The following is a 21,293-nucleotide window of genomic DNA, read 5'->3' on the forward strand; positions in this document are numbered from 1 at the left end:
TTGAGCATTTCCCTTTCATAGATTTTGTAATTTTAACTCTCTAAATCAAATTTAAGTATTTGTTTTTGGCTATGTTGTAGCTATAGTTGTACTTTTTTATATTTGTACTTTTGTTTTATAGTATTTAAGTTTTACAATATAGTATCTAGAAAGTTTCAAGGTATATATATTTTTGTCTGCTCATGCAAGAGCCAATCTCCCTGTCTGGGAATAGAACATCCATCCTATTCTATATTCTATTCTATCATAAAATCCACCATGATTGCTACTCTCTATCAGAGGATGCTTGAGTAAAATATAAGACTATCTGAAAAATTTCTGTCTGTTTTGTTTCTAAATACAAATATGAAAAATGTAATTTACCCATTGCCTTCAAAGGTCAACTAGAGTTCAGCTGTGTACAATTTAATCTCAGTACAAATGCAAATGTTCTGTGAAGAAGTCAAAGGTTTGTTAGAGAACATCAGTGAACAAACAGCATCATGAAAACCAAGGAACACCAAGGACAGGTGGGGATAAAGTTGTTAAACAAAAGTTTAAAGCAGATTTGGGTCATAAAACATTATTAGGATAAGATTTCATCTCTGGAGCACTGCTTCGTCCATCATATTAACATATAAAGAGTTTCGCACAGCTGCAAACCTTGCTAAACTATGCCTTACACCCGAACTGACTGACCAGACATTTTACAAAGAAAGTCACAAAAATACCCATTAGCAGTTTGCCACAAGCCATGAAAGGAAAACTGGAAAAGAAGGCAGTCTGGTTGATAAGACCAAAACTGAACTTCTAGCCTACACGCAAAACGCTATGTGTGGTAGAAAACTAAGACTACATAACACCCTAAACACAAGATCCCTGTCGTGGTTGATGAGAAGGTAGATAGAGTTAAATACAAGACAATGCTGTAAGAAAACCTATAAGAGGCTGCAAAAGACTCAACGACTGCAACTGAGCTTCCAGCAGGACACCGACCCAAAACATACCAAAGCATTTTCATGTGTTAGAATGGCCAAGTCAAAGTCCAGACCTAAATACAATCAGCAATGTGTAGCAAGACTTGGAAGCTGCTGTTCAAGGATGTTCTCAATCCAATCTGAGTGTCACAGTTTTGCTTCTTTTACTAATAAAGACTAAGGACAAAGTTTTCATCAGTTGATGGTGTGTTGATTTTATACTTGTCTTGTCTATGAATATAGAGGTAATTGTAAACATGTTCAATATTATCCACCCTAAAGGAGAGATCATTGTATGCCAACTAACAATCTTCCAACATTACCAGATATAGAGATGGATACTGAGAAATGTATATTCTAAAGTGAAAACTTTTTGATTTGGCCTTATTTGACACCATCATCATAATAACCCAACTTGATGTATTAGTTTGTATTCCTGTCAGCCACAAAGTTGCTAAATGTACATAAGCCTATCCTGCTATTTGAGGATTGTGGGTAAATATTGCATTTTTCATGCTCCACTGTGTGTAAGTAAGTCTTCTTTCTGCAAATACACTGTTAACTGAGACTGTAATAAATGTTGAGCTGTGCTTGTGGTGATTAGTGGGATTGGGAGTTTTTATATCCTCTAGAGATGAAGCCCGGCTTCTTAAAGAAAACTTTATTGGTATTGGTTATGGAAACATGCCAGTGAGCATGATGGAAGCAATTAAAAACTCTATAAAGCAAAACTAGAATTAAAAATGCATTCAGGTACTTGAGTGAAGGAGTTCAACAAAGCTTTCATGCTGCTGATTTCAGAACAGCTTCCTACTTATTAGATGACTTGTTTTAAGACAGTGAATACAGACAACAAAGTCAGAGAACAATATGCAAACCGTGACCAGTGTGAGGATGCATCAGTATGTACACGGTGAGCTACATCAATCACAAATGTCTGGACTGGCTAAACCTTTGACCACTGCAGCCTTAAATAACTATACAGCTTCCACTCCACACAGCCGTGTATCATCTAGAACTCTAAACCTCCCAAATACATCTTTATTTTGTGACTTATTCCGCTGTTTCCGTTATCTATCAGGCAGTGAGGAAGAAAGTCTAGAATTGGGCTGAACATGGAACATGTCCTGTCAAGGTGAAAAGATTTGGCCGTTTCATTTTACACTAAACTGGACTCCAACTGGTATTAGATTTCTATAAGGTTTGGATAAAGAGAAGACGGTTCCAGTATATAAAGCTGTTATACTTTCAACGGTCTGTCAAAAATCAGACTGGAGAAAATTTCACACAATTACCAAATAATTTAAGGAATAACAGTCCAAAACACATGTAAGAGAAAACGTTTTTAGCTCTTTAATGCATACCTCTCATTGCAAACATTTCCTTCTCTCAAGGATAGCAATTTACAACCAAATAGTAATTGATCACTTGTGAAGTAAAAGCATCACTATTTTGTGGAAAGAGTTCCACAAAGAGTTCCCAGTGGCTAAATCTAACAGCTAGTTAGAGTTGGACCAAGACTACATAGACTGCTACGTCTTAAAACAGCTCCCGTCTGAAATTTAGACTCAATTACTATGGAGAGTTTCACTTTCAAATAGTCCCTGGTTGGTTAGCTGCACTTCCATGATTGTAAATGCAACCAAAGAACTGGCAACCTCTTTTTGCCTCAAATCATCTGGAGAAAGTAGTGCAACAGCAATGCTTTTGAACGCAGGGCAGCAAAATGAATGAATAGCTATTTGTCACAGGGATGCATTCAGTTGCCCAAACATAGACTGAAAATATTACATTTGACTGGAAGATCTGCAGTCAAAACTCAGGCAAAATTCTGCTGGCTAAAAATACCACCGAATAACAAGCGTCACTAAACGCTCCATGAATAAGATTACACAGGAGAGAGGGTGATCATTAGGATGAATGAGAAACACTTAAACTTACATTGTGCTTCCTGAATCATAATGTCGGAGAGAAAATCTCTTAAGGCGCAGAGTACATTTATAGAAAAAAAAAAGAATGTACAAATGGGAATAAGTAACTAAAAAAGAAAAAGAAAAAGGAATAGAAACTAAACAAACACCAGAAGCAAAATCTCTTTTCAGGGAGGAACTTTTACAGCCATTTCTCGACAAGAATTTTATAATCTTTTTTGCGTTCACATTTTTGTCTAGTAATAAGCTGCACTAAAGATGCAAATGGTCAAGAAAAACAACTAATAATTGTACCAGTCAATCAATGGTATTTTCAGATTAAGAAAATCTCTTTCATGCTTTGCTCTCCCACCAACAGATCATTTACTGTTTTTGTCTGGTATACTTTATTTCTCTCATTTCCATGCTTCTCTATACAACAATAAACGCAAATAAACATAACAGCCTTAAGCATAGGCTACAAACCGTAAATGAGACAGTAAGGACATGGAGATCTGACAATAAAAGCAAATTTTGCAGAAGGCATTCTTTTATTGAACAGAAGGGGCCATCTTCATTTTACTAACATGAACTGTCACTTTCAATTTAATTCTTGTGTTACTTCCTCTTCTAAAGAATCCAAATGGCAGAAGCTCAGCTTAAAACAGCTTTACATAAGTAAATGTTATTTCTGTATATACTGTTACAAGTTTTGCATTTAAATGTATGTGGTTTGGTACATGTTAGTTATATTTCCTTTGGCTTAGGATGTGGCTGGATCCCTGTAACATGTTCTGCTGAGACCTAGTTCTTCCATTTGCTTCTATTGATTTCTCAGACTGTAATACATTAACTGGTGGTAGTCTCCCTAAGAGATAGATCAGTGGGTTAAAGCTGTAAGAGACAAATGCAGCCAATTCCCTGTTTCTGTATGAAACAGCAGGATAACAAAACATGCAGCCCCATCTCCAAATGCAAAACACAAAAAAACAATGAAATAAAGCTCACAACAAAATCTCTTTTGGTAATTTTTTTCTCGGTCATTCACTTTGAGCAAAAAATAAAAAAAAAACTGACCAAGCTTCAAACTGTTGCCATTACCAAATAGTAGCTTTTACTTCTTTCTCTGTATTAACAAACCTAAGGTGTACAATGACCAGTGCTGTTCCTTAATCCAACAATTGATGGTCAGGGGAGACCAAAGCAGAAAGGCGTCTGAGTTCACATCTAATAAAATATACTAGAGACAAAGTTCTGGAAGTTCATGAGAACTAGTTCACATTTCTGTTCACAATAAGTTTTTGTACATGTGAAGACTGAATGAAGTTCCACAAATAAAAAAACAAATATTTCATGTTTATAGTTGTATGGTCCTGGAATTGACCTTTTTGTCACATGGCAAATTTGAACACTATAATTTAATCTTGCAATATAACATATTGGGTCGCATTCCTTAATATTTATAATACTTTTTGTTCTTATAACTGAACAAGCACTGCACTTTGTCCACATTTAGTTATGCAAGAACAATTTCTGCAAAAGCTGTAAAACCTTCAGGGTACAAAATGCTGAGAGAAAAAAGGCACTGAGGCACAGACTAGTCAATAACCGCACAGTAGGATTAAAGGAGGTGTCGACGTTAATGAGGGTAATTTGCAAGACGGACATTATCAGACAGTTTCCCAACTCTCGTCTATGTGCAGACTTGTTTTCAATGAGAACTTTGCTCAGAGTATCCATGTAGACTTGGCAAAGAGAAATTGGTGACAAACAACCAAAATCACACAGAAGCCATTTTTCAGGAATTTTTCAAAATCTGCCTCACTTTGTTCTAACTCTGTTGCCATTACACCTCAAACATTTGGCTAAAAAGGTAGAAGCTTGCTGAACATTGTCAAATAAAACATGAGTTCCAGTTATTATTGTGGAATTCTTTTCTAAAACCTTTGTCATGAAAGCCATTATTGTCACCTACTGGTACAAAAAGCTTGGCTGATTGTCTGGATAGTTGTTTCAAAATAAAAGCATAATATGTCTAGTTTTCACCCCACAGCCCCAAATATGATTTTATAAGACAATGCATAACTTGCACCAACTGTGTAAATTAGACAGATTATCTGTCTCCAACATTGATACAGTTTAAATGGAAAGAGATTTGTATGGATTTACTAAATAAATATGAATTTGCTTTGGACTGTTACAAGTTTTGCATCTAAATGTATGTGGTTTGGTACATGTTAGTTATATTTCCTTTGGCTTAGGATGTGGCTGGATCCCTGGAACATGTTCTGCTGAGACCTAGTTCTTCCATTTGCTTCTATTGATTTCTCAGACTGTAATACATTAACTGGTGGTAGTCTCCCTAAGAGATGGATCAGTGGGTTAAAGCTATAAGAGACAAATGCAGCCAATTCCCTGTTTCTGTATGAAACAGCAGGATAACAAAACATGCAGCCCCATCTCCAAATGCAAAACACAAAAAAACAATGAAATAAAGCTCACAACAAAATCTCTTTTTGTAATTTTTCTCTTGGTCATTCTCTTATTGAGCAAAAAATAAAAAACAACTGACCAAGCTTCAAACTGTTGCCATTACCAAATAGTAGCTTTTACTTCTTTCTCTGTATTAACAAACCTAAGGTGTACAATGACCAGTGCTGTTCCTTAATCCAACAATTGATGGTCAGGGGAGACCAAAGCAGAAAGGCGTCTGAGTTCACATCTAATAAAATATACTAGAGACAAAGTTCTGGAAGTTCATGAGAACTAGTTCACATTTCTGTTCACAATAAGTTATTGTACATGTGAAGACTGAATGAAGTTCCACAAATAAAAAAACAAATTTTTCATGTTTATAGTTGTATGGTCCTGGAATTGACTTTTTTGTCACATGGCAAATATGAACACTATAATTTAATCTTGCAATATAACATATTGGGTTGCATTCCTCAATATTTATAATACGTTTTGTTCTTATAACTGAACAAAATGCCCAGTAATTTAATGCTTGGGGGTGGCGGAGTCTGTTTTTCTGATGAAAGAGGAGGTGAATTTGTAGTGGGATCTATGCTATTTTAAAGGGGTATGCACAGCACAAGCTATGAAGTACACAATTGTGACTTTCGCAATTAAAAAACGTTTTGATTAGAGCAAAGAAAACCATATAATACAAGCATCTATTGGAAAGTACATAACTTTTAAAGCTAGGCTTTTAAAGCTTTCCTTTTAGATAAGCTTGTAGTTAGAGTTTCTATCTCTACAGTTATGACACCAATCACATAGGCTGCCTGAGAAGCAATTGTCCACTTTTCCTTACTCTTCATTTTTGCATTTGCACTTACTCCCACAAAAAGTACTCCTGGGTCGGTGCTTTTGTGTTTAGCTGTGTTTCTGCATGAAGTCTTTTAAGGAGCTATTGCTACCATCACCTTTATGTACTTTTTTAATGTCTCTTTCTTACCCACTGATTGTACTCCTGGCTCAGTGCTCCTGTGTGGTGTCGTCTCTTTCCTGTATTATTGATTGATGGAGAAACGGCTACCATGAACTATATTTTTGTGTCTTTTTGTTTCTCTGTCGTATACAGGTTCACACGGCTCAGTTTTTCTCCTGTGTTCCTGGACCGAGCGAAAAAGGTATTATTGCCATTAACTCCGTCGACTCTGTTTTTCTTTCCCACAGAACATACTCCTCGCTTAATGTGTTTTTTGTTTTCTGCATCCCTTCACAACCCCCAGCATGTGATGAGATGGGTGCTCACAGTCATCATGGTTCTGACTGAGGTTTCTTCCTGTTAAAAGGGAGTGGTTTCTACCCAATGCTGCCAGATGCTTGACTTTGCAGCAATCCCTCTGCTTGAGCAATGACTCGGGGCTATCGGCCAGGCTTCCTTAGAGTGATATCTAGACTGACAGTATAGTTTTATATACAGATTCAATTGGACTGTATGTAATTTGATCTGGATGCAACTGGACTTTTTGAGTGGATTGCACAGAACTTCACATAGATGATCTGATTCTAATTTAGGTCGAACTTGATTCCAGTTTATAGGGACAAGGATTCAAATGATTCAGCATAAGGACATAGGGATGTTTGCTTGTCTTTACTATAAACTATTGTTACATTGCCAAATATCATACCTATATCTTATTATGACATGCACTAGAGGAAAGAGTTGGTTGTGTCAGCATACAAAAACACTTAAAGTCATAACATGGTTACAAAGAAGCTGTCGTCTTCTGATACAGCAAAAATAGCGCCTATTTGTCAGCTCGGCAGCTATCCTTCAAGCTCAAGCTTCAGTGGGACATATGCAAACAGGAAACACACGCTGTGTTTATTCATGCTACGTCTACATCGAAACATAATGTTCTCCCATTGGTGAAAGTTCTGTGGGAATGTCTTATTCACTTCAGTCAGCTTTCGGTTTGAGGATGTCATTGGGAGATGATGCTCCCTCTGAAAGGTATTTGTCTTCCTTACGTAGTGGAGACGAGGGAAGGAAGTTAAAATCTTAAAGAGTGCAACAAACACAATATTTGCATCATTTACATATGTGATTAAATTTGGTTACATGTGAAAAGGGGAGCTGAAGCTGAAGCCATTAGCTACAGTCTCTGCAGCACTGAGAGATGACAAGAAATTCAGGGAAGGAAAAGCAGAATATTAGTATTTGCCAGAATATGAAACGCTAGAGAAGATACAGCGGAAAATGCAAGACTGATGAAAGCGGAACTGATATCTTTTATGAAATAAGCTCTGTGGGATAACAAATGTCTCCTACAGCTGCTGAATTAAACTTGCAACTCTATGAAAGCTGCCTGTCCTGAGTATAAATTACAAGCGGGGACAGTACAGGGATAAATAGATGACTGTTCTGCCAAATGAAGCATAGGTATGAGATGCAGAGTGAGAGAGATGTGTGATATGTTTTATATGTAGGATGAAACAGCCAGCTGAGTGCTCATGTTGGTGACCTACCCTGCACTGATCACCAACCAAATCCCTTAGGAGGATTATCCAGACTCAAATCAAGAAAATCGGGCAACTTTAAGGGTCAACAGAAGACAGTGAGAAAAGAACAAATGAGGAAGGGGATAGTTGCCTACATCATGTATTTATAGGCAGCATGTAACGACACGATGTAGTTTGTTTTTAACAAACTATAAAGGTCCTAAAGGTCACAAGGAAGCGTTTAGTCTATTTTTATAATGCCACAATGTGCTGATTGTGAGTAGCTTTCTGCCAGTTTTGTCTATAGATAAACATTACTTTATGGCCTCGGATATGTGACTATTATCATTCTAAATATTAACAACTCTAAATCATGCAACAATATCAGAATGACTTTGGTTATGATGGGAAAACATAGACCAATTTCTAACGAACAATTTTACCCCTGTTTGGCATCAACAAGGAAGTCAAAGTTCAGTGAACGTGACCAAGACTATGATTGACATTGCTTAAAAATATTTGTAAAATCAATAACAAATGTTTGATATAAGTGAATTTATTCAGTAGGGTAAAAACAAAATCCCACTTTCAGTAACTGTTTTTTCACAGTATTTTGCATAGCCCCACTTTTGCCGATAGGACCGAACAATCTTCTTCTGCATTTCACAAGATTGGAGCCTGAGGAGAGAGAGGGGGATCCCATAAGTTAGTTCATTTTGTGTGTGTAGGACACTTTCTGGGATGATTTGTTTGACCATATGTTTCAGGCCCAATATTTGTCAGAATTTATTTAAAATGCCCTGGCATTTCAGTTTTTGATCCCACTTCAAAAAGACTTTCTTGGTATTTGGTAGAAAAATGGGCCCACAGCATCACAGATACTCCACCATACATTAAAGTACACGTAAAAGCCTTTTACAAAAATTCCTCCTTTGTTTTGTTTTTTGGTAGACAGAAGCTCAAACCTAGCCTCGTCTGACTAAAGCACAGTCCCGAGTTAAAAGTCCCAGTACTGTTTCACAGACTCTACATGCTTACATTTGTGATGGGCGGAGTGTGGTAGCAAGATAAAGCTGGATCTTCGCCCAGCCTTGTTTGCCACAGCTACTGTTGTTTCAAACCTTTAATTGTTGCGGTAAGGGCGGATATGGACAACTTTAAGGAAGCAACTGTTTTCCATACTTATGAAGATCAAAATACATCTGTTTCAAAATACTTTACTGTTTCACTGTTCTTTTGTCTTTCTCATTTTGAAGAGTGACAATGAGAGTCTAAAGAAGGATACATTTTTTGAATGCTTTTGTTACATTCATTTCCAGTAACTGTTAGGGGATGCCAATACATGCAGTTCACGTGATTTTGATAAAACTTATTTTTTAATGCTGCATTTTTCCCCCACTGATTTATATTTCAGGGCATAATTGTGCTACTACAATGAAAGGTGATTTGTTTCAATGCTTTTTCATATTTTATAAAGGGGTCTGCATAAATGTGGAGTGAATTCTAGAAAAAATGATGCTGATGCGGGCTGCAGGTGTAATGGGAACTTTGGTGGAGGAATGCTACCTCTTTGAGCTGGCAGTTGCTAAAAAGCCAGACATTCCTAAGGTAAGATGATATTTTGGGGACATCTTTACTTGCATGTTGAAAACATATATGTTTGTAAGTTTCTTAGGGCTGAACATTGGAGGGACGTTTAAGCTTTGCTGAGAAAATACCTCCAAAATGCATCTAGAGTAGTATTTGGATCTGTTTGACTGATATTTCTACAACATAACATGTCAAGCTTATCTGCAATGAGTAAATAATTGAATCTCTTTGATCCAAACCTCACAGTGCAGTCTAGATATACAGAGGTGAAAAGAAAGGGTCAGACTTTGCAACCAAAGACCCAGTTTTTCAGTGTCAGACGTGATGGATTTGACTGAAAATCCTCAACAATAATGGACAGACATTTCTCAAAATGACACTGACAAATAACAGCATGAAGGATTATACTATTGAATGGTGGAATGCATCATTGTAATGTTGCTCCTGAAAGCCCCAAGTTAATTCGGTCAAAGTATGGTGACTGCTTAGCTTTAAAAACACACAAGTAAAAACTAATTACGTCGTGTGAGCCTTATTAAAGCAACTGATGGAACAGCAGCTTAATGACCTCAGTGCAAGGTCCCACAATGGCTTAATCGGCCTGATGAAATCAGCAGCCACTGTTGGCACCTGCTTGTGACAGAAGCTTGACAAAAAGACTAAAAGATTCAGGGCATCTCCTACATATCAATGCAGATGGAGCCTGGAGAGTTTCTCCAGGACACAGAAAGCACCCCTAAACCATATAACCAACAATCTCCCTGAGGATGACATGATGTACCCTTGAAGACTTCTGCTGTAAATAAAGAAGAATAAAAAATGCTAGCTGGACTCTTCATCACCTCAAGTCTGAACTTGATAAAAGAATGACACATTTTTAACCGGAAATTGCTGACTGTACTTCAAAACACAAAGAGAGAAGCAGATGTGATTTGTTGATAACACTAACAATCACTTGCAGTGTGCAGAAACCAGCAGTTGTAACTGTGCCAGGGTACAGTTCTCTGGTCTCTAGCAGGTATTACCAGAAACCGGACTCTGGCACGGTACAAAGCATTCCCAAGGTTTGGTTTGAAGGCACTGTAAAAAGATCCAAATGCTTATACAGGTCCTTCTCAAAATATTAGCATATTGTGATAAAGTTCATTATTTTCCATAATGTCATGATGAAAATTTAACATTCATATATTTTAGATTCATTGCACACTAACTGAAATATTTCAGGTCTTTTATTGTCTTAATACGGATGATTGTGGCATACAGCTCATGAAAACCCAAAATTCCTATCTCACAAAATTAGCATATTTCATCCGATCAATAAAAGAAAAGTGTTTTTAATACAATACATGGAGGCAATCAGCCTGTGGCACTGTTGAGGTCTTATGGAGGCCCAGGATGCTTCGATAGCGGCCTTTAGCTCATCCAGAGTGTTGGGTCTTGAGTCTCTCAACGTTCTCTTCACAATATCCCACAGATTCTCTATGGGGTTCAGGTCAGGAGAGTTGGCAGGCCAATTGAGCACAGTGATACCATGGTCAGTAAACCATTTACCAGTGGTTTTGGCACTGTGAGCAGGTGCCAGGTCGTGCTGAAAAATGAAATCTTCATCTCCATAAAGCTTTTTAGCAAATGGAAGCATGAAGTGCTCCAAAATCTCCTGATAGCTAGCTGCATTGACCCTGCCCTTGATAAAACACAGTGGACCAACACCAGCAGCTGACACGGCACCCCAGACCATCACTGACTGTGGGTACTTGACACTGGACTTCTGGCATTTTGGCATTTCCTTCTCCCCAGTCTTCCTCCAGACTCTGGCGCCTTGATTTCCGAATGACATGCAGAATTTGCTTTCATCCGAAAAAAGTACTTTGGACCACTGAGCAACAGTCCAGTGCTGCTTCTTTGTAGCCCTGGTCAGGCGCTTCTGCCGCTGTTTCTGGTTCAAAAGTGGCTTGACCTGGGGAATGCGGCAGCTGTAGCCCATTTCCTGCGCACGCCTGTGCACGGTGGCTCTGGATGTTTCTACTCCAGACTCAGTCCACTGCTTCCGCAGGTCCCCCAAGGTCTGGAATCGGCCCTTCTCCACAATCTTCCTCAGGGTCCGGTCACCTCTTCTCGTTGTGCAGCGTTTTCTGCCACACTTTTTCCTTCCCACAGATTTCCCACTGAGGTGCCTTGATACAGCACTCTGGGAACAGCCTATTCGTTAAGAAATTTCTTTCTGTGTCTTACCCTCTTGCTTGAGGGTGTCAATAGTGGCCTTCTGGACAGCAGTCAGGTCGGCAGTCTTACCCATGATTGGGGTTTTGAGTGATGAACCAGGCTAGGAGTTTTAAAGGCCTCAGGAATCTTTTGCAGGTGTTTAGAGTTAACTCGTTGATTCAGATGATTAGGTTCATAGCTCGTTTAGAGACCCTTTTAATGATATGCTAATTTTGTGAGATAGGAATTTTGGGTTTTCATGAGCTGTATGCCAAAATCATCCGTATTAAGACAATAAAAGACCTGAAATATTTCAGTTAGTGTGCAATGAATCTAAAATATATGAATGTTAAATTTTCATCATGACATTATGGAAAATAATGAACTTTATCACAATATGCTAATATTTTGAGAAGGACCTGTATAATGTCCTAAATGTGCTAAGCACCCACCACACTTATTGAAGAAAATGTAAAGAGATATGAATAAATTTTGCTTTAGTTTGAGTTTTATTATCTAAAACAGAACACCTTAGAAAAAATCCAACCTTTAACATCTGTATATGTATTGAATGTGGTGAAGAATCATCCATCTTAGAAAATGCCATAATAATGCCTCTAACAGATCCCATATAATACCACTAACTGACATTTATGCAAGTTGTACTTTACTTTAAGTTAATCACAGTGTCAAGAAAACTTTAGTAAGGAAGATAGTAATTCATGACTTCCTATTATCAGATCTATTTCTTGTAGACACACTTCAAAATGGGAAAGACAAGAGAACTTGCCATTTAAGTAATGCAAATGTGGGTTTACCTTCAAAAGTCAGGAATTGGCAGCGAAAAAAAGTGAATAAATGTAACTGGAAGGGTGTCAGACAAGGGTGGACGAGGATCCAAGTTTATCTTATAGCAACGTAGAGTGAGTAGGATGGTCAGGGACTCATGTTCGATTTCCCATCATTCTGCTTACCGAATGATGAGATCTGGATCCATTAACTGAGACGCAACCAAGGTTTGCAGAGTTGGCACTCAACAATGTCCCCAAGAATATCCCCTGTCTTTAAAACACCTCTCGCAGAATTGTTGTCTTGACTGTCAATTCTTTGTTTTCCTTCCTGCTGCTGGTCATTACAATAGATCAGTGAGATTATCTGCAGCAGGTATTACCAGCTTAAAATACATGTCAGAATTTTGTTGCATCACTGCATCTTGTAGAAAAAAATAAAAAAATACTGTAAACATGGCCAACTGAACAGAATAAAAAAACAAAAAACTAGTTTGGTCTGTTTAATTTTGTTCAAAGTGTTAAATGATTATAATAATGAAAACAATATTAGACTTGATTACTTAAAAAATACAATTACTGTTACTTGTCAATGTGTGGGGAGCTACTCTTTGTCAGTTGTAGATAATATAGTACACTCACTGACCACTTCATTAGGCACATGTAATTTCATAGATGTTAGCACAAATAGTGAATCAGCTAAACACACAGCAACAAGTCGAGCTCTAATCAACCATCAAAGTGAGTAACATCAGACTGTTACAGAAACTGCTGAAACTGGGATTTTCACACACAACCATCTCTTAGTTTTACAAAGAATGTCTTGTTGATGTCAGCGAAGAATAGGACCACTGAGTTTAGGTGAAAGAAAGGCAACAATAGCTCAAATCACCATTTTATACAACCAAGGTGCACAAAAAAACAATCTCTGAATGCAAACATGTCCAATATTGAAGCCAAGAATAGGAAAATGAGGCTACAATTCACACAGGGTCACCAAAATTGGTTAATAACAGACTGTGCTTCGTCTCAACAGCACACGATGTTCGTGGTGGTATCATGGTATGGGATTTGACATGCTGACCATGTCCAACTCTTAGTGACAACTGTGTACCCCTCTTCTTCTGGCTACTTCCAGCATAATGATGCATCCACATTAAAAAGTCCAAACACCTAAAACTGTCCGGTGAGTCTAAGCAGTACATACATTCTGGCACGAATCACTTGAATATAAAATTAAATATGAAGATGTGAGTATTTACTGGACTTCAACCAATTGCACATCAAAAAGAGCAATTTCAATGCAGGTCATCCTTGAAATCTAAGATAAATAGTCATTTTATTTGACAATATCAATGCTAAAAATTAAATGTAATGTAATTTAGGTCCAAATGTCTTATCTTAATAATGTGTCATAATGCTAGGCATTGTCATATGGCTCTTGGTACAAAGGAACTCTGCCCCCACAAGTAGCAACATGCATTTGGCACACATTGTTGAAATCTAATAAACTGAACACAAACAAGCAGTGCTGGCTAGTTTCACTGCCAACAACCAACACAATGAAGCCAAGAAATGCACCTCACCGCAAAGGATGATACAGTTACCGTCTGTGTTTTAAGGATTCATAGACTGACATCCTGGACGAGACAGACTGGAATGATTTTATTGAACTGAAGCCATATGTGAAGTAACAAATATGAACATATTCCATTATTAGAATGAGCAGAACATGCAACACCTGCTGTAGCGGTTTTATTTCGCATATTACAATGAATGATTTATTCCTACCATAAAACTGTGATCAAGATGTTCTTTTGGACGTTTACAAAGCCGTTTTGGTTTGTACACCAAATGCAAATATAAACCATTATCATGACATCTTATTGATGCAAACCAGCCCTCTTAGGCTGCAAAAGTCAAGACATAAAATGAGTCATCTAGAAGGGGGTTTGGGAACTTTTTGTGTGGCAATATATACTGGAATTGCTTCTATTTGAGAATAACAAGAGTAAGGAAAATGCTTTTGCAAAGACATTAACGCAAATGAGATGTCATATGAGGGAGAGAATGCGAGTACATCCACAAATGAATGTAAACAAGTTAGACACATGGTTCTCTATTGTGTGATGGAGTTGTCTATATTTGCATGCTAGATATGGAAGTTTTCCATTTTATGTGCTACTTGGGATACTTATGAGAAACTAATTTGAAAAACCACTACAATAAAAACTGAAATCCTAAAATATGTACAGTACAGACTAAAAGTTTGGACACAACTTCTCATTCAAAGAGTTTTCTTTATTTTCATGACTATGAAAATTGTAGCTTCACACTGAAGGCATCAAAACTATGAATTAACACATGTGGAGTTATATACTGAACAGGTTTAATAAGTGGGATTTCAAGCCTTATAAATGGGGTTGGGACCATCAGTTGTGTTGTGCAGGAGGTGGATACAGTACACAGCTGATAGTCCTACTGAATAGACTGTTAGAATGTGTATTATGGCAAGACAAAAGCAGCTAAGTAAAGAAAAACGAGTGGCCATCATTACTTTAAGAAATGAAGGTCAGTCAGTCCGAACAATTGGGAAAACTTTGAAAGTGTCCCCAAGTGCAGTCGCAAAATCCATCAAGCGCTACAAAGAAACTGGCTCACATGAGGACCGCCCCAGGAAAGGAAGACCAAGAGTCACCTCTGCTGCGGAATATAAGTTCATCCGAGTCACCAGCCTCAGAAATCGCAGGTTAACAGCAGCTCAGATTAGAGAACAGGTCAATGCCACACAGAGTTCTAGCAGCAGACACATCTCTAGAACAACTGTTAAGAGGAGACTGTGTGAATCAGGCCTTCATGGTAAAATAGCTGCTAGGAAACCACTGCTGAGGACAGGCAACAAGCAGAAGAGACTTGTTTGGGCTAAAGAACACAAGGAATGGACATTAGACCAGTGGAAATCTCTGCTTTGGTCTGATGAGTCCAAGTTTGAGATCTTTGGTTCCAACCACCGTGTCTTTGTGTGACGCAGAAGAGGTGAACGGATGGACTCTACATGCCTGGTTCCCACCGTGAAGCATGGAGGAGGAGGTGTGATGGTGTGGGGGTGCTTTGCTGGTGACACTGTTGGGGATTTATTCAAAATTGAAGGCATACTGAACCAGCATGGCTACCACAGCATCTTGCAGCGGCATGCTATTCCATCCGGTTTGCATTTAGTTGGACCATCATTTATTTTTCAACAGGATAATGACCCCAAACACACCTCTAGGCTGTGTAAGGGCTATTTGACCAAGAAGGAGAGTGATGGGGTGCTGCGCCAGATGACCTGGCCTCCACAGTCACCGGACCTGAACCCAATCGAGATGGTTTGGGGTGAGCTGGACCGCAGAGTGAAGGCAAAAGAGCCAACAAGTGCTAAGCACCTCTTGGAACTCCTTCAAGACTGTTGGAAAACCATTTCAGGTGACTACCTCTTGAAGCTCATCAACAGAATACCAAGAGTGCGGAGCAGTAATCAAAGCAAAAGGTGGCTACTTTGAAGAACCTAGAATATAAGACATATTTTCAGTTGTTTCACACTTTTTTGTTCAGTATATAATTCCACATGTGTTAATTCATAGTTTTGATGCCTTCAGTGTGAAGCTACAATATTCATAGTCATGAAAATAAAGACAACTCTTTGAATGAGAAGGTGTGTCCAAACATTTGGCCTGTACTGTGTATATATATATATATATATATATATATATATATATATATATATATATATATATATATATATATATATATATATATATATATATATATATATGTGTGTGTGTGTGTGTGTGTGTGTGTGTGTGCGTGTGTATAGAAACACCATGAAGAAAACAGGCCACTTTGGCCACTTCCAGGACAAAAGAGGAATAAAGTGGGTAAGATTTTTCTTTTTCACATTATCTTGTGATCATAATCAGCTCTTTCACCATTTGTCAAAGCAGAAAAGTAATTTTAAAGCACTTTTTTGGCACAAAGAGAACCTTAGGAGGAGGAAGTTCATAAAACATGATCTGTCAACACTATTATATACAGAGTGATCACATGTCATCTGGAACAGCAGAGGCAACAACAAATTCCTAATCCAAAAACAGATTTTTTCTTTTTTATTAACAAAAGACCTTTTCACTAAAGATATACTTTGGGGTGTGCACTCTTATTTTCCCTGAAGATGAAGCTAAAAATTGGTGAGTAGGTGAAGCTGCCAAACACAAACAGTGCTTCTCTTTTTGAAACACTTCCTACGAAAGGATTATAAAAAAATGTTTTTCACAGAGTCTTGGCTTTAAGAATGAGCAACTCAACACTAAAGGATGGGTTACCGCCAATGTTCAGCTAGACCACTGAGGAAACCACTGGGGTTGATTGTGCAGAAACATGAAGTTTCTCAGGTAAGAACATGTTCATTCTTTCTGTTTTTTACTTTCTTTTTTTTTGTACATTGTAACTGTCCTCTCTCAGTGTAAAACCAACTGCAGCCAGACAGTGACAGACCGTGTCCTGTAACACAAGTAAATCAACAACTGATTGCATAGAAAAAGTGAGACTTTTAGCCAGTATCATTTACAGCCACAACGGTTTCAGCAAACCCAAGGAAGGCTGGCATTAGGTACCGACTTAGTTGTTGAGATAAAGAAGAACTGGAGTAAACTACCCTGAATACTGCTGAAATTTTGGTTTGGTGAATTTTTGTCATCATTCATCTCTTTGGTGGAATATAGACGGGCTCATCACAGATTTTAAATGTTGGTCTGTTAGGTCTCTACTGTAAAACCTCTCAGGCTTCCTCCTTTTCACTGAACAAATTCCCATACAAATCTTGTTTTGCATGAAGTCACATTTGGTTTTATGAAAGCTCTGCTGCCGTGTGCTCTAAACTGTCTTCTGAACATACAGGTCCTTCTCAAAATATTAGCATATTGTGATAAAGTTCATTATTTTCCATAATGTAATGATGAAAATTTAACATTCATATATTTTAGATTCATTGCACACTAACTGAAATATTTCAGGTCTTTTATTGTCTTAATATGGATGATACAGCTCATGAAAACCCAAAATTCCTATCTCACAAAATTAGCATATTTCATCCGACCAATAAAAGAAAAGTGTTTTTAATACAAAAAACGTCAACCTTCAAATAATCATGTACAGTTATGCACTCAATACTTGGTCGGGAATCCTTTGGCAGAAATGACTGCTTCAATGCGGCGTGGCATGGAGGCAATCAGCCTGTGGCACTGCTGAGGTCTTATGGAGGCCCAGGATGCTTTGATAGCGACCTTTAGCTCATCCAGAGTGTTGGGTCTTGAGTCTCTCAACGTTCTCTTCACAATATCCCACAGATTCTCTATGGGGTTCAGGTCAGGAGAGTTGGCAGGCCAATTGAGCACAGTGATACCATGGTCAGTAAACCATTTACCAGTGGTTTTGGCACTGTGAGCAGGTGCCAGGTCGTGCTGAAAAATGAAATCTTCATCTCCATAAAGCTTTTCAGCAGATGGAAGCATGAAGTGCTCCAAAATCTCCTGATAGCTAGCTGCATTGACCCTGCCCTTGATAAAACACAGTGGACCAACACCAGCAGCTGACACGGCAACCCAGACCATCACTGACTGTGGGTACTTGACACTGGACTTCTGGCATTTTGGCATTTCCTTCTCCCCAGTCTTCCTCCAGACTCTGGCACCTTGATTTCCAAATTACATGCAGAATTTGCTTTCATCCAAAAAAAGTACTTTGGACCACTGAGCAACAGTCCAGTGCTGCTTCTCTGTAGCCCAGGTCAGGCGCTTCTGCCGCTGTTTCTGGTTCAAAAGTGGCTTGACCTGGGGAATGCGGCACCTGTAGCCCATTTCCTGCACACGCCTGTGCACGGTGGCTCTGGATGTTTCTACTCCAGACTCAGTCCACTGTTTCCGCAGGTCCCCCAAGGTCTGGAATCGGCACTTCTCCACAATCTTCCTCAGGGTCCGGTCACCTCTTCTCGTTGTGCAGCGTTTTCTGCCACACTTTTTCCTTCCCACAGACTTCCCACTGAGGTGCCTTGATACAGCACTCTGGGAACAGCCTATTCGTTCAGAAATTTCTTTCTGTGTCTTACCCTCTTGCTTGAGGGTGTCAATAGTGGCCTTCTGGACAGCAGTCAGGTCGGCAGTCTTACCCATGATTGGGGTTTTGAGTGATGAACCAGGCTGGGAGTTTTAAAGGCCCCAGGAATCTTTTGCAGGTGTTTAGAGTTAACTCGTTGATTCAGATGATTAGGTTCATAGCTCGTTTAGAGACCCTTTTAATGATACGCTAATTTTGTGAGATAGAAATTTTGGGTTTTCATGAGCTGTATGCCAAAATCATCCGTATTAAGACAATAAAAGACCTGAAATATTTCAGTTAGTGTGCAATGAATCTAAAATATATGAATGTTAAATTTTCATCATTACATTATGGAAAATAATGAACTTTATCACAATATGCTAATATTTTGAGAAGGACCTGTAGATAACCTTAGCAGATATGAAAAGCACTTTTCAAGATCTCATTTACCAAGTGAAAAAAATCTATCCATATCAACCTGGCCCTTTGTGGGAAAAGTAACAGCGAGCTAAACCCAGAAAGTGGCTGTGCCACCCCAAGCGTTGTAACAACTGGTAAAGACTCTTCTACATCACTGTGAAGGAATTTTGGCCCACTCTTTTTTGCAAAGTTGTTTTAATACAGCCATTCTGGAGGGTAGTCGAGATGAGCCCTATGTTTAAGGTCGTACCATAACTTCTCAAAGCAGATTTCAGTCTGTACCTTGAATAGGCTACGGCAAAGCCCTCATTTTTATTTTTTTGAGCCATTTGGAGTTGGACATGCTGGTGTGCTTTAGGACATTATCCTGTTGCATAACCCAAGTGTGCTTGAGCTTAGGGTCACGAACTGATGACCGGACATTCTCCTCAAGAATTTTATGCTAGAGGGCAGAAATCATGGATCCATCAACTATGTCATCCCTGACAGGTTAAGATAGGCAAAACGATCTAAAAAGAACATGCCTCGAACAAAGGGAATTCAAGAACAGATCCCTGACATCTAGCTGTCTGACAGGGGCTATAGTACACAACAGGGAAAACAGGCATAACAGAAGACACCTGTAAGGGGGCAAATATTTTTCACCCCACTGTGAGCAGAGGCGGGAATGTATTAGAGGGATTCAGTATCACCACTGTCTTCATACTACCTTGTATTTTCTGCTTAAATCATCTGTGACAATATAATCCCAACTACTGATCTGCAGCTTTTTTTTTGGTTTGAAAGCTGTTTCCTACACTTCAAGTTTCTTTATCTTAGTTCTGAATTTGGCACATGCACATAAACCCACAATGCCATGAATACATGCTGTAAATGATTAGTGAATTTTTCTTTGTTAGATTTATTGGATCTCAGCACAGATTAATATTGGGCTATTAATAAAGGAATGTGTTGAAGACAATGTTTTTCCTGACTGTTATTGTCATAAAAAATAAAGAGCATTGAAAACTTCTAAAAATGTTTTAAAAATCCAAGCATGTACTTACCCAGACAGCTTTGGCTTCTTGGAGAAGCCAAACATGTCCACATGCTCCTGTTACGGAGCTCTGTGTCCCAAAGCTTAGGTGCTTCCCATCAGCATTCTAATCCACATCTGAATCCCTTCACATTTACAGCCGAAACAATCCAGTGTCAGCCCAGGTCCATATCAGGAATTAATAGAAGTCTGCTGAATACAGAATCTCTTTGGATTTATGAAAATGAACTCAAATGTAAGCAAGAATCATCAAACGAGTAGCTCAGTCCAGTGGAGAGACAGTCTCGTTTCTCTGTCATCACTCTTCCAAAGTGATGAGAGGTACAGCAGGAGTTATCATTACCTCTCTACTCCGTCCAGGAAAAGGCAGCCCTTCCTGCCGCTCTACACCTGGACAACTGAGGCTGCAGAGAGTGCTCTGTATGTGCTCCACATCCCAGAGCAAGAGAAAGTGTAGCGATCGTAGCTGCGGCAGGGAAGGGAGGGAGGATCAGAGCGGATGGATGACTGATGCTCTCTGGCTACAGCTCTGTCCTCCGATCATCTGGGCTACAAGGATATGGAGAAGGGAGGGGGGGTACCGATTGTTTGAAATAAGACGACAATGGAGGAGGGGACAAACAGAGGAGGAAAAGTGCCTTGGCTGTAAAGAGAAAGGAACTAAGAGAAACAGACACTGAAGGATAGAGTGGTGATGGGTTAAAGAAAGCTTATTCTGCAGATTAGTACGCAGACAGGAGTAACCCCCCATAACAGGTTTTCTATTTTTTAAAAACTCCCTGTGCATTACCATAATTATTTTTGACTTTGCACAACCTTTAAATGGCTTCTTTCATCTTTTTTTATTTTATCTGCCTCTTGTCTTTGACAGAAACTCTCAAGGACTTCCTTTTCTTTCACTCTTCATTATCAACAAAATGTGTATTTGTGTGTGTTTCAGTGCACAGATGGTCCAGCTTTGACAAAAAGCTGTGTTCGTTGGCCTGGTGCCACAAGTGGCTAAATACCCATATACCAAACAAACCTCAATGGTGCTGACAGACATCCTGTGAATGCAAATGAGTTGGAGGGGAGGACATTGTTCTCAGTTGCCTTTAGTATGGATGCTAATGAGAGTACCCTTCACATTCACACATCAGAAAGAGAAATGTAGTAAATTATGATGATTAGAAAGATGTCCTGGAGGAAATGTGACATCAACTGATGAAATAAATTTGAACCTGAAAGCCTATTGGCTGTTGTCTGATGTCTTCTGCCTTTACAGGCAGTCTCCAATCATCTGGCTAAGAAAGTAGGAAACTATTTT

General features: G+C 38.7%; 1 protein-coding gene and 1 long non-coding RNA gene across 2 annotated transcripts in view; one reads left to right on the forward strand and one right to left on the reverse strand.

Annotated features, from left to right (window-relative positions):
• The window catches only part of LOC124861840 (FERM and PDZ domain-containing protein 4-like), a 62,140-nt gene extending 41,206 nt beyond the window's left edge, over positions 1 to 20,934 (reverse strand). The window contains exon 1 of the mRNA XM_047355790.1: positions 19,998 to 20,934. Coding sequence (XP_047211746.1) covers positions 19,998 to 20,032 — 35 coding nt within the window. The 5' untranslated portion in view covers positions 20,033 to 20,934. The remainder of the gene's footprint in view (positions 1 to 19,997) is intronic.
• Positions 16,489 to 21,061, forward strand: LOC124861842. Its single transcript, XR_007036766.1, has 3 exons — positions 16,489 to 16,625; positions 16,716 to 16,829; positions 20,928 to 21,061. It is a non-coding gene; the product is annotated as an uncharacterized LOC124861842 (long non-coding RNA).
• The last annotated feature ends 232 nt before the right edge of the window (positions 21,062 to 21,293 follow it).

Source organism: Girardinichthys multiradiatus, chromosome 24, assembly GCF_021462225.1.
Source record: "Girardinichthys multiradiatus isolate DD_20200921_A chromosome 24, DD_fGirMul_XY1, whole genome shotgun sequence".
NCBI lineage: Eukaryota > Metazoa > Chordata > Actinopteri > Cyprinodontiformes > Goodeidae > Girardinichthys > Girardinichthys multiradiatus.